General features: G+C 51.8%; 1 protein-coding gene across 4 annotated transcripts; it reads right to left on the minus strand.

Annotated features, from left to right (window-relative positions):
- Positions 1-3,976: 3,976 nt before the first annotated feature.
- GJB6 (gap junction protein beta 6) lies at positions 3,977-11,989 on the minus strand. Of its 4 annotated transcripts, XM_006073241.4 has the most exons (3): positions 11,138-11,664; positions 10,272-10,316; positions 3,977-5,033 (listed from the first exon to the last, which is right to left on the minus strand). In XM_006073241.4, the coding sequence occupies exon 3, from the start codon at positions 5,017-5,019 to the stop codon at positions 4,234-4,236; it is 786 nt and encodes a 261-aa protein (XP_006073303.1). In that variant the 5' UTR covers positions 5,020-5,033; positions 10,272-10,316; positions 11,138-11,664; the 3' UTR covers positions 3,977-4,233. The 4 variants fall into 4 exon arrangements, with proteins under 4 accessions (XP_006073303.1, XP_006073304.1, XP_006073305.1 ...); XM_006073242.4 differs by lacking the exons at positions 10,272-10,316; positions 11,138-11,664 and adding an exon at positions 11,710-11,989; XM_006073243.4 differs by lacking the exons at positions 10,272-10,316; positions 11,138-11,664 and adding an exon at positions 11,777-11,909.
- Positions 11,990-12,708: the final 719 nt, after the last annotated feature.

Genomic DNA, 12,708 nt, shown 5'->3' on the forward strand with positions numbered 1-12,708 from the left:
GGGGTCAGAGGAACAGAATACCGAGAAGTAGCCCCACACAAAAAGTGCCCTGTTGATTTTTAACAAAATGCAAAAGCCACTCGGTCGGGGAAGAGCGCCTTTCATCACATAATGCTGGGCACCTGGATGCCGGCAGGCTACAAATGAACCTCATTTGTTAAAAAGTCTCAGACCTTTTATAAAAATTAACAAAAAACGACCACAGACTTTAACGTAGAGCATAAAACTAGATGGCTTTTAGCAAAACCATAGGAAAAAACTTTGGACTCTAGGGCTAGGCAAAGAGTTCTTAGACTTGACACCAAAGCCACAACCCATAAAGTGAAAAGAACTTTCAACTTCATTAAAATGAAAATCTGTTGCTTTGCAGAAGACCCTATTAAAAAGACAAAAAGAAAAGTCACAGAGTGAAAAATATTTACAAACCACTATCTCTGTCCAAGGACTCATATTTACAGTATATCAGTCCAGTTCAGTTGCTCAGTCGTGTCTGACTCTTTGTGACCCCATGAATCGCAGCACGTCAGGCCTCCCTGTCCATCACCAACTCCCGGAGTTCACCCAGACTCACGTCCATCGAGTCAGTGATGCCAGCCAGCCATCTCATCCTCTGTCATCCCCTTCTCCTCCTGCCCCCAATCCCTCCCAGCATCAGAGTCTTTTCCAATGAGTCAACTCTTCGCATGAGGTGGCCAAAGTACTGGAGTTTCAGCTTTAGCATCATTCCTTCCAAAGAAATCCCAGGGCTGATCTTCAGAATGGACTGGCTGGATCTCCTTGCAGTCCAAGGGACTCTCAGGAGTCTTCTCCAACACCACAGTTCAAAAGCATCAATTCTTCAGCGCTCAGCCTTCTTCACAGTCCAGATCTCTCAAAACTTCAACAGTAGAAAAACAACCCAATTAGAGAATGAGTGAAAGACATGAAGAGGACAGAGAGATGGCAAATAAATACCAAAATGTGGTCAAGTTCAATAGCCATTTAGGAAATGCACATGAAACATGCCTATCACAATGACAAAATGACATGGAAGCTATATTCAGTGTCTTGTAATAACCTATAATGTGAAGCAATCTGATAAAGAATATATATATTCAGTTTATATATAGAAACTGAATCACTTTGCTGTTCACCTGAAGCTAACTAACACATCACTGTAAATTAACTGTTAACTATACTTCAATTAGAAAAATGGTTACAAAAAAAAAAAAAAGGCTAAATGAAATATAAATGGAACATAGTGACCACACCAAATGCTAAAGAAGCTCAAGAAAGACCTGGTGACTCAGATGTTGCTGGTGGGGATGTGTAATGATGCAGTTACTCTGGAAAACATCTTGGTAATTTTTAAAAACTGAAATGTGCAACCACCATGCAGTCCAGCCATGGGGACAAGCTCTTGGTGCCTGGCCCGTGTAAACCTCCAGAGAATAACACTGAGGAAAAAAAGTCCAGTCCCAGTCCTTGCACACTGCATGATTCCTTCCATGCAACTCTTGGAATGATGAAATCAGAGAAATGGTGAGCAGATTAGTGGTTTCTAGGAGTGGGTGGGATCGGAAGAGGGGGCTACTGGGTGTGGGTATAAAAGGGCCACGGGCTTCCCCACTGGTTCAGTGGTAAAGAATCCGCCTGCAGTACAGGAGATGCAGGTTCCATTCCTGGGTGGGGAAGATCCCCTGGAGGAGGAAATGGCAACCCACTCCAGCATTCTTGCCTGGGAAATCCCCTGGACAGAGGAGCCTGGCAGGCTACAGTCCACAGGATTGCGAAGAGTCAGACATGACTGAGCACTCAGAAAAGGAGCACACCAGTTGTGTCTGACTCTTTGAGACCCCATGGACTGTAGCCCACCAGGCTCCTCTGTCCATGGGATTTTCCAGGTAAGAATACTGGAGTGGGTTGCCTTTCCCTTCTCCAGGGGATTTTCCTGACCCAGGGATTGAACTGGGGTCTCCTGCATTGTAGGCAGATTCTTTACCACTGAGCCACCAGGGAAGCCCTATGTCTACATGTGAGTCTATAATTACCTCAAAATAATAAGTTTAATTAAAAAAAGAAAAGAGCATCAATAGGACAGTTTGGGAATTATGAACACAGACTGGCTTTTTAGTGTGAAGGTGGCATTGTGTTTTTGTTTTAAAAGTTTAGTCTATGCTCCTTAAAGATCCATACAGAAATATCTCCAGATGAAATCATCTGTCTGGGATTTGCTTTAGAGTCATCCAGGTGGTTGCTGGAGCCAGGTGGGAGGGGATGGCCTCGTGGTGTCATGGTCCCCAAGCAAGGAGCTTTGGCAGCCCGCAGTGAGGGCACCGACCCCGGACACCGTCAGCCTGCTTTGAACCTTGGCTCTGCTGCTTATTAGCTGGGTGAGCTTGGACAAGTTATTTGACCTCTCTGACCGCAGTGGCGTCATCTGTCAAGTGGGGATAACATCTCATAAGGAAGGGTGCAGGAAGGGAAGGAAAGGTCCCCCTCAGAGGAGGGGAAGGGCCAGTGCAGGGTTGGGGCAGTGCCTCAAGGAGAAGCCACTGCGCTGGTATCAGAGTGTCACAGGCCCTCCGGGCTCGGGGGAGGCGCTGGGAGGTGGGGGCGGGGGGAGGTAGGCAGTGTAACCACCGCCTCAGACCCTGATGGGCGGCTAGAGACGGCTCTGGGAGCAGGAGCATTGAGGATGGTGAAGGAGCAGAGAAGAGATGGAAAATGGAAGAGGCAGGGGCCGGCTGAGAGCCCCGAGAGGAAATGCCTCTCCCACGCAGAGGGGATGCCACCAGGGCCGTCTCGCCCCCCTCCCAATGCTCCCCCTTCCTGTCTGTGGGCTTTGCTGGAGACCTGTGCAAACAGCCGTTTATCCAGAAAAACCGTCACAGGGATTACGGATACCGGCTGGATTTTGCATGTGGAAATTGTAGTTTTGCTTTTATTGGCTGTGCCTTGTGGCCTGTGGGATCTTAGCTCCCCAATCCAGGATCTAACCCGAGTCCCCTGCAGCAGAAGTGCAGAGTCCTAACCACTGGACTGCCAGGGAAGTCCTTGTGGCTTTGTTTCTATAGGTTAGATCTTGATTTTTGTGGATCGCTACTTAAATATTTATGGATGAGAGAGTATGTCTGAAATTCAGACTCTGAAGGAAATGAGACTTACCGTTTTGTTTTTCTGGGGAGTGGGTTTGGAACCCTGGAGACCATCCCTTGCTCTCTAGGTGTCTCTACACTTAGCCCGTGTGCCAACTGCATGCCTTCGCAGGGGTGGCCCTAGTGTGCGACATCTGCGGAGTGACCGGTCCTGGGTGGTGCCCCAATGCCCTCACTAAGAGATCTGTGTCCACCCATGAACCCCGATACCACCTGTGGGCATGGAGCTAGGCGCTTGCTGGTCACCATGGACCGAAGGGGCCCCTCCCCCAACAGAAGGGTGTAACCTCCCCACCCGCCTCCGTCAAGGCTGGGCTGACCCCGAGGACACTTTACTTGTCCTGGAGCAACTGACCCTAACCCTCCCCTCCTCAAGGGATGTGAAGCGAGAGCAGGAGTCCATGGACTCCAGCCACTCCGGCCTCAAGCCCACAGCCTCCCCAGCAACTGCCCCAACCCACTGATCAGGTCGCCAGGGATGTGACGCCCCAGGTGGAACAGAAACCCTGAGCCAGGTGGCTTCAGCAACGGACTCATCTTTATTGACAGTGTATTCTTGCATCAGCTGTTCATAAGGATTGCAAATCACCCATTTGAAAAGCTTTCCCCTTCCATATAGCTCTGGCCATGCCCAGAAAGCAGTGAAAATACATTGTACAGCAAACACTTTCCACCCTAACAGCCACGACAGCTCACGACAATGCAGATATCTACGACAGGACAGAGTAAGTTCAAATATTAGACACTTATGGGATGATTCGAAAACTAACATTGTGTGTTTTTCCAGGTAAGGAAGACCAGTCATTATAAAAATACTTTATATAAATTCAGAACTAAAACATTCAATCCTATAAAAATATCTTCTCCTAATAAAAGTATCAATTTCTAAATGAATGTCCTTTATCGACATCAGTTATGTCCTTAAGTTTTCAGGAAATACCCCCATGTCAGACTGTCCATTGAAACCCACACGTAAAGTCACACCATGGCCCGGTTGTCAAGAACGGACCACATGGTCCCGTCCCGGTTATTCTACAGGAAGTTAACTCAGGTGTCTATGAATTAGGAAAGCCAGCTATGTGGTGCCTTCCACTGTTTAACTGGGAAACCCGGTGATGGCGTTCTGCCCGCCCTCGGAAATCAGCTCGTTCATCTCGTTCTGTTTACTCTCCTTGAGGGCGTGGTTGGGGGGTGCTTTCTGCATCTGCGCTCGCTTGGACCTCCTGAAACACACCTTGAGCAGGAGGTAGCACAGCTCGGCCACGTTGAGCAGCATGCAGATGACGGATGCGGAGATCATGAAGATGGTGAAGACCGTCTTCTCGGTGGGCCGGGAGATGAAGCAGTCCACCAGGTTGGGGCAGGGCTGAATGCCACACTTCAGCACCCAGGGCAGGTGGTACCCATTGTACAGGAAGTAGAAGACATACATGAAGGCAGCCTCGAAGACGATGCGGAAGAAGATGCTGCTGGTGTAGGTCCACCACAGCGAGCCCTCGATCCGGACCTTCTGCCGCTTGATGTCCTCCAGGTCCTTGAACTCACTCCTCGTCTCGCCCCGCCTGAACCGCCGGGCAGCCTCATGCCTGTAGTAGGCCACGTGCATGGCCACCAGCAGGGCAGGCGTGGACACGAAGATGAGCTGCAGCGCCCAGAGCCGGATGTGCGAGACAGGGAAGAAGTGGTCGTAGCACACGTTCCTGCACCCGGGCTGCAGGGTGTTGCACACAAAGTCCTCCTGCTCGTCCCCCCAGACCTCCTGGGCGGCCACCACCAGGATCATGACTCGGAAGACAAAGAGGACGGTGACCCACACCTTCCCGATGCTGGTGGAGTGCTTGTTCACGCCCCCGACGAACGTGTGCAGAGTGCCCCAGTCCATGCTGCCGCTTCACCCTGCTCAAGTGAGAACACAGCGTTGTGAGTAGGGTGGTCCCTCCGTGTAAAACAGCTCTAATTTCACAGACGGGAGCCTTTCTCTTGACATCACCCTCTTGCCTGCGAGTAGGCAGTTTTCTGGTGGCGGGGAATACCCACCCTAAGAATACTCTCAAGTTCTCATAAGGGTTTAGGATCATCTTTATAAAAAAAAAAAGGAATATAATTGCTTTACAATGCTGTGTTAGTTTCTGCTGTACAACAAAGTGAATCAGCTATATGTATACGTAAATCCCTTCTCTCCCACCCTCCATTCTACCTGTCTAGTCATCACAGAGCAGAGCTGAGCGCTCCGTGTTATACAGCAGCTGCCTGCTAGCTATTAATATCTATTTTACACATGGTAGTGTATAGGCGTCCGGAGAAGGCAATGGCACCCCACTCCAGTACTTTTGCCTGGAAAATCCCATGGACGGAGGAGCCTGGTAGGCTGTAGTCCATGGGGTCGCTAGAGTCAGACACAACTGAGCGACTTCACTTTCACTTTTCACTTTCATGCATTGGAGAAGGAAATGGCAACCCACTCCAGTGTTCTTGCCTGGAGAATCCCAGGGACGGGGAAGCCTGGTAGGCTGCTGTCTCACAGAGTCGGACACGACTGAAGCGACTTAGCAGCAGCAGCAGCAGCAGTGTATAGACGTCAATTCTAATCTCCAAGTTCGTCCTTCCCTCTCTTCCTACTCTGTGTCCACAAATCCTTTCTCTACATCTGTGTCTCTATTGCCGCCCTGGAAATAGGTTCATCTGTACCATTTTTCTAGATTCCACATACATGCATTAACACAGGATATTTTTGTTTTTCTCTTTCTGACTTCATCTTGATTCAGCTGAAGTCGAATTATAAGTTAGGTTGCTGCCTGACACTGACCCAGGAACACAGGCAAACACATTCGTTTCCAAGCTTCCTTTTAATTCTCGTTTCACTCTGGTCAAGGGATCACAGAGGTTTCTCAGTAGATTTTATGCATTAAATGGCTTATCCGAGGGGAAAAAAATCATTCATTTTACCCAGCAGACTAAGAAGGGACTCGAACAACATCATTTGCCATAATCACGTGCTCTCAGGAAACCTAGTACCATAGCTACTCCAAGAGCCTCTTCCAGAAGAGAAACACAGGCCTCTACAAACAGGCTGACTTTGCTCTCCCATCACTGGCAGTGCCGGTCCATGCTGATGGGCTCCAAGTTCACACCAGGAGCCATAAGTGGAGGGCCAGCCCCTCCTGCAGTGGGTTCCCCCCGACAACGCCCTGATCCAGCATCCTGAGGTAGAGCCTCCGCTGCGAACCTGCACAGTTCACATGGTGGACGCCTCCGCACCGCCAAAAGCAGACCTGAGAGCTGGTCAGCATCTACTCAGAACAGAGGAGAATGGACCCTTTGAGAATCTTCTAAAAGGGAAAGACCATCTCCTCAGAAAAAACATGCTCACCAGGTTCTCATGCCCATTTACAGGGAGATGCCCCCAAAAACCTTTTGTCCACCCCCCCAGGAGACTTTCTTGCACTTGAATGTGGGTCAGGCTCCTCCCTTTCAGGCTGACTCCCCCCAGTCTCCTTAGGGTCCCCCACTCTGTCCACCACCTGCTTCCTTGGCATCATACTGGCTAATACTAGGAGGCAACTGGGGAGGTGGAGGTGGTGCCCAGTTGCACTCAGGTGAGCCCAGGTGAGTCCAGGTGTGTCCAGGTGAGCCCAGTATACCCAGGTGTGTTCAGAAGCCAGCTCTCTCACATCCTATACTGTGAAAGGATGCCCCCATTTTGGTTGGCGGCCTGAGAAATTCATCTTTTGCCCTTGGTTTGACTTTTAGAGCCAGTGTTCTTGGGAAGACTCGAGGTCTCAGGAGGCCATGCCTCCATCCACGTCACCCTGCGTGGGGCCCTCCTCTGCTGTCTGGTGGGGGTGAGATGGGTGCTCACTGGGCAGGGGGATGGAGCACAGAGTGCTGGAAGCATCCTCTTCTGTCTTTTTCTTTGTCCAGAACAGTCAGAGCCAAGTACAGGGAAAGCCCTCCCTCCCTCCCTTCCGTCACCAGGGCCAACCAAACGACAGCCCCTAAGCGCCGGTCAGCACTCATTGAGCATCTGCTGGATGCAGACATCAGCCATCACCCTTGAATCCCCGGGACCAGCAGGGTCCCGGCCAAGGGGGCTCTCACACTGCGAGAAGCTGGCTGTGTGTCCAGGGTGCGCCAACTGTTGCGGCCAATGTTCTCGTGTCCCTCATGAGGGACACCCGCATGACAAGGTGTTGGGAAGGCTCGAGAGCTCAGGCTGGTGAGGACAGTGGAGCCCAGTTTCCCCAGGCAGCTCTTCACTCATGTTCCCGGAAAGACCTGTACGCAGAGGGGCATCGACCTGGAGGTGGGGCAGAGCCTGGAAGGAGCCCTGGGGGTGCTCGCAGCCAGAGGCTTGATTTCTATGTGAATCCAGGACAGGACCCAAAGGCAGATCTGCAGTCAAAAAACCAGGTTTTTGCTTTTTTGAAAAAAAGAGCTGAGGAAAAACAAAAAAGCACACCTCTTTAAAAGCACACTCTTTAAAGTTGCGGTTTCTGGTCCTTAAAGTTTTGATTGGAGTCTGTGTGAGTGCCCAGGGGGTGGGGACATGGGGACCTTGGTGGGGAACACTGGTCCCAGGCTCAGACCGCTGACCCCATGGGCTGATGAATTTCCAAATCCACGGTAATGAGTCTTTGATCTAAAAGCCTTGTTGGAGACGATGTGGACTGTAGGATTGACTCAGCTCCTGGTGAAAGTTGTCAGAATAAATCCTCCCAGCCATCATCCTCGCCCTCTGGAAGCACTGGGATACGCCCAGTGGGAGGAAGAAACGTGGTCGTCTGATGTCTGGACATACTTTACAGTGGCCACTCACCCGGAAAGTCCCATCTGTCTGTTCACAAGGTGGAGATGTTCTCCGGTTAACCAGAAGACCTCTCCCACAAAAGTGGGGTGGACTCAGTGCCCAACCAGCAAGCTTTTGATTGATCAAATAAAGGTCACAGTTTCTCAAACTCTTCAAAGTGTAGAGAATTTGAACTCTCCCACGGGTAAGAAGGCTCTTTCCTCCCTGAGTTCTCTCTTCACAGCTGCCTGAGAAAGGCACAGCCCCCACCCACCCCCCAACCCAAGAGCCAGAGGCCACACTGGCTAGGAGGGATTCAGAGAGGCTGATGTCAAGGTAGAGGTCAGGAGGTCACCCCCCAAGTAAGGACCCCACTTTCTAGAACAGATTCCTTCACTCCTGCCCCTGGAGCATCTCCTTAAAAAACAGGGACAATTATCCTGGCGGCAGCTTTATTTCTTTCAACTTCTCTGGGGACTTTGACTAAAATCAGCAATTTGCCTTTAAATAAAGAAAGAGTATCTTCCTAGGCTGTCCGCACGGTTCCTGGTGTCTGTCATCCTGGAGGCTTCTGTACTAGGAGCACTAGGGGACTAGCTGGGGGTGTGGACCCAGCAGCCGAGGAGTAGCTGCTGCCCCCAGGCCTCTTCCACGCCAGGACCGAGGGCAGCCTCCCATCCCCTGCAGGAGAGCCAGGGCTGAGCCTGTTGGAAACATTTTGGTTGCAGGAGACCTGCAGGCAAAATTACTTTCCATAATAACTGCCTCCTTCGGAACCATCACAATTAGTATTAAACAAAGTGCCTCTTTCCTTTCAGGCTTCAAGCAGGCTGCAGCCAACGGGAGGAGCTTTTTCAATAAAAAGTACAATATTAACTCTTTCCTTGTGGCCCAGATTGGTTTCTTTCAACTGGCACCTTCCTGACTCTCCTTTAAGGAAAGAGTAGGTTTGCTTGGCCCCAGTCTCCAGCTGTAGGAAGATGGTGACGCTCAACCTCCTGGAGGCAAAGACCACTGGGCTGTGTGGTGTCTGTATTCACTGGACACATGGCCGCAGCCCAAGTGCTTTGCTCTGAAAATAGGGAACCAGGGACCTGACTTATGAAGAGACAGTGCTAGAAAGAGAGACTGTGCTTCCCTCTTACAATTCAAATAGTTTAGGTCCATTAACATTCTGCCTCAGCAATAGTTTTTTGTTTTAAAACTTATTTATTCACAACTAGTTTGGCTAACAAAGTCGTTCCAGTGTCCCTGGTGACAGAAGCTAAACTAAAGGCCCAGGAATGACCGCATCCTTCAGCACCTGCCTCCAGGCGAAGATTTCCCAGGGCAGGACTCCCTCCAATGACTCATCCCCGAGTCTCTGATGGACCTGAGGACAGGACACTCCTCACTGCGTCTGCATCAGCTCTGGATGATGGAAAAGCCTATGCTGATAAGAGGCAATCAGGCCAATGCAAAACCAGCACCCTGGGCTCCAGTCAAGGACTCACAGCTCTTCGGCCAGAGAGAACTCCAGGTGAGGGTCCCTCTTCCAGGCCATTGTTTTCCTGCACCATCAATCACCAATCACCCATCACCCCGCCTCCAGTGGCACTCAGCATCCCCCAGGAACAGGAACCCAGTGCACCTTCCGAGGGCAATGAGGATGTGACCCAAGGAGGGATAAAGAGTAGCTGTGCACAGCCCTTCGGCTCCTCCCTGGGTGTCCACTGCACGACCCTGGTGTGCCAGTTTTCCTTCATCCCCAGAACTGTTATGGGGGTTGTCTAGCCCCTGCCAGTTTCCTGATGCTGCGTACTTCAAATACACAATAAAATAAAAATAAAATTTTTAGTGTGGATTCTTTTGCTTATCAAAATAATAATAACAAAAAAGCAAGAATGATAAGAATGCCCAACACTGAACCTCAAGCCCATTCCCTTCTTTAAGAAAAAGAAGATGGAATTTGAGGAATCAAATATACTCCCTCAGCCCCAGGTCAGCAGCCTGAAAAAAAAACAACCTTAAACTCTCTCCTTAATCAAAAAGAGTCTTTTCCTTTTGTCTCTAGAAATCTCAAGTCATCCAAGGGACAATGTGATAGCTGATTTTAAAATTTTAGTACTCAAAAATTCATCAACTGTCCATTCAAAGTAATGACCAGTAAAAATAAAATGGATTTAGGACTCATATACTTCTTCAAAATTAACTCAGTAAAAATGAAAAAAAAAATTCAGTCTATGGAGTCTAAATATAAAAGTGGACACTTCATAGAATTATATGTACTTCTTAATCCATTTAAGAATTCAAAGAGTTAAAAAAAATTTTTTTTTCCCATTTAGCCGTTTCTGTTCATTCAAGCAAACCTGTGTGCCTTCCAAACATTTAGGTCCAGCTGGAGTTAAATGATCCTGGGAATAAAAACAGAAAAAGCCCTCAGGGACCTAGTTTCATTCTCACGGATCAAGTGTGTCAAACAGAAATCTTAACATGACAATGGAGTCACCGGCAGCATCATGCCTTTGCAGACTTGGAACCCTGGGCTGGAAATTATTTTCCCACAATTTCATTCTAACATTTTAACAAAAGGATACAAACCACTCACAGCTCCTGGGACATTCAGAACTAGCTGGGGAGTGTGGTGAGTCTCCTCACACCCTGTTGAAATTGTTCAGTCAGAACCTCTGCTGGTTCTTTTCCTTCTTAAAGCTCTCATATTTCAGAAAAGTCAGAAAAGGAGAATGAAGTGCCCGTTTCCGGTATCAGACTTTGTTTTCATACAGTGGAGCAGCTGAACCGACTGGCATCTTCCGGGTTGGGTCAACGGGGTGACGGCAAGTGGGCCCCCCCCAGTTATGTTGCAGGCTCCTCTCTTCACAACCCATCTCCCCTGCCTGGCAGGGTTCCCATGTCACCCCAGAGTCTCGGGACGAGCAGCACACAAGGCTCTGTGCGTTCTGCAATTCTAAGGAGCCTGGCTGGGGCAGGAGTCTCTTCTAGAACATTGGCCAGAGCTGGGGCAAGAAAAGGCTTCTGTGGCATCAAGTCTGCCCGAGAAAGAGAGCAAGGCGCCTGGATGAATTCAACCAGGCACTCAACTCACAGTGAAATGCCACCTGGGGAGGCGATGCCAGGGTCGCTGGCCCCTGCCTGTGTGGTTGCAGGCCCCCAGGCCCTCGGGGTCCACAGATGTGTCCAGCTCACACTCACCTCACACTCCGTCCACACTCACCTCACACTCTGTCCACTCTCCAGGAAGGGCGGCCAAACCGGTCACAACCACACACCTGTGCCAGGTGATACCCGGCCGTCTCCCCCACCAGAGGGAAGAGGCCTTTGGTGCCTCTGCCTTTTAACTGAGGTGTGTCACCAGTGACACTTAATTACTGTTGTCCAGTGACTGTCTTCTTGTCACGTGTGGCCCACAAGCGCTCCGGCTGACATCACGGGCCACTCCCGCCAGTTTTCCCTGGGCTTGTCGGTTAGTCCCGCGCCCCCAAACGCGAGCCCGACCTTGCCAGTGACCCGTGAAAGCCAAGACACACCAAACCGCAGCAGAGGAAGTGGGGGAAAGGGGCCCTTGAACACACTCGGCGTGAGACTTCTATAAAACCTGCTGTGCAAGTCCGGGGGGACCCGGGGAAAAGTCAAACCAGTCCATCTTCGTTCCTGCGAGCAAGCCGGCGGCGGGCGGGAGGATGCGGGGCGCAGGCGGATCCGGAGGACTGTACGCCGGAACAGGGTCGCCGGCGGGGGCGCGGAGGGGGAGTGCTGAGGGCCAGGGGACCGCGGGCGCCGACCTACCTGCTCCGGCTTCTGGATGCAATTCCTGCGGCCGAGATGGGCGGCGCGCCCCCCTCCCGCCGCTCACCTGCTGCGCGCGCTCGGGGCGCGGGGTCCCAGGGCGGCGTCCCCGCCTCGGTCGCAGCCGGACTGGCAGGAAGGGCCGGGCGCCGCGGGCTCGGCGGTATGGGGCGTCTGCAAGGCCCTCCGCCCGCTCCTCTTGGGGATGGCCCGGCTCCCACCTGCAGCGCCTTTTAACCGCGCCCCACCCCGCCTCTGTCCTGACGCTTCTCCGGCGGGAGGCGAGAGGCCAGCGCGCGGGGATCGGAGAGCGCCCGCCCCGGGGCACACGGGGGTGCAGGGCGCGGGGCTCACGGGGATGCACGGGGGTGCGGGGCTCACGAGGGCGCATGGAGGTGCGGGGCTCACGGGGTGTGGGGCGCACGGGGGTGCCGGGCTCGGGGTGCGGGGCAAGCCTCCTCGCCTTCCTCCATTTGGGGTCGCGGGGGCGCGCGGCCTGGCTCAGTCTGGTCCCGGACTGGTGAAGCGGCTCAGGTCTCCCCCGCAACACCGGGGACTTGGGGGCCAGAGCCTGCTGGGGCAGGGCGGCTTCTTGACTGAGAACCTGGGCGCCTGACTGGGGTCCCCCAGGGACCTCCTGGGCTGGTGGGCCCGCAGCAAGGCTTCCGAGGCCGAACGGGTTGCGCTCAGCGTGAGGGAGGCGATGTCTTTGCCGGACGCACCCCCGCTTTGCCAGGTGCCTGCAGGGCCCTCTCTCCGAGAGCAGCCTGGAGGCACAGAGACTGTGGGTCTTCATTCATTACTGACGGCTTGTTAGAATTATACAGGATGCTTGGGACTGGTGCACTGGGATGACCCAGAGGGATGGTATGGAGAGGGATGTGGGAGGGGGGTTCAGGATGGGGAACATGTGTACACCCGTGGCGGATTCATGTTGATGTATGGCAAAACCAATAAAATATTGTAAAGTGATTAGCCTCCAATTAAAAAAAAAAAAAG

Source organism: Bubalus bubalis, chromosome 13 (assembly GCF_019923935.1).
Source record: "Bubalus bubalis isolate 160015118507 breed Murrah chromosome 13, NDDB_SH_1, whole genome shotgun sequence".
Classification (NCBI taxonomy): Eukaryota; Metazoa; Chordata; class Mammalia; order Artiodactyla; family Bovidae; genus Bubalus; species Bubalus bubalis.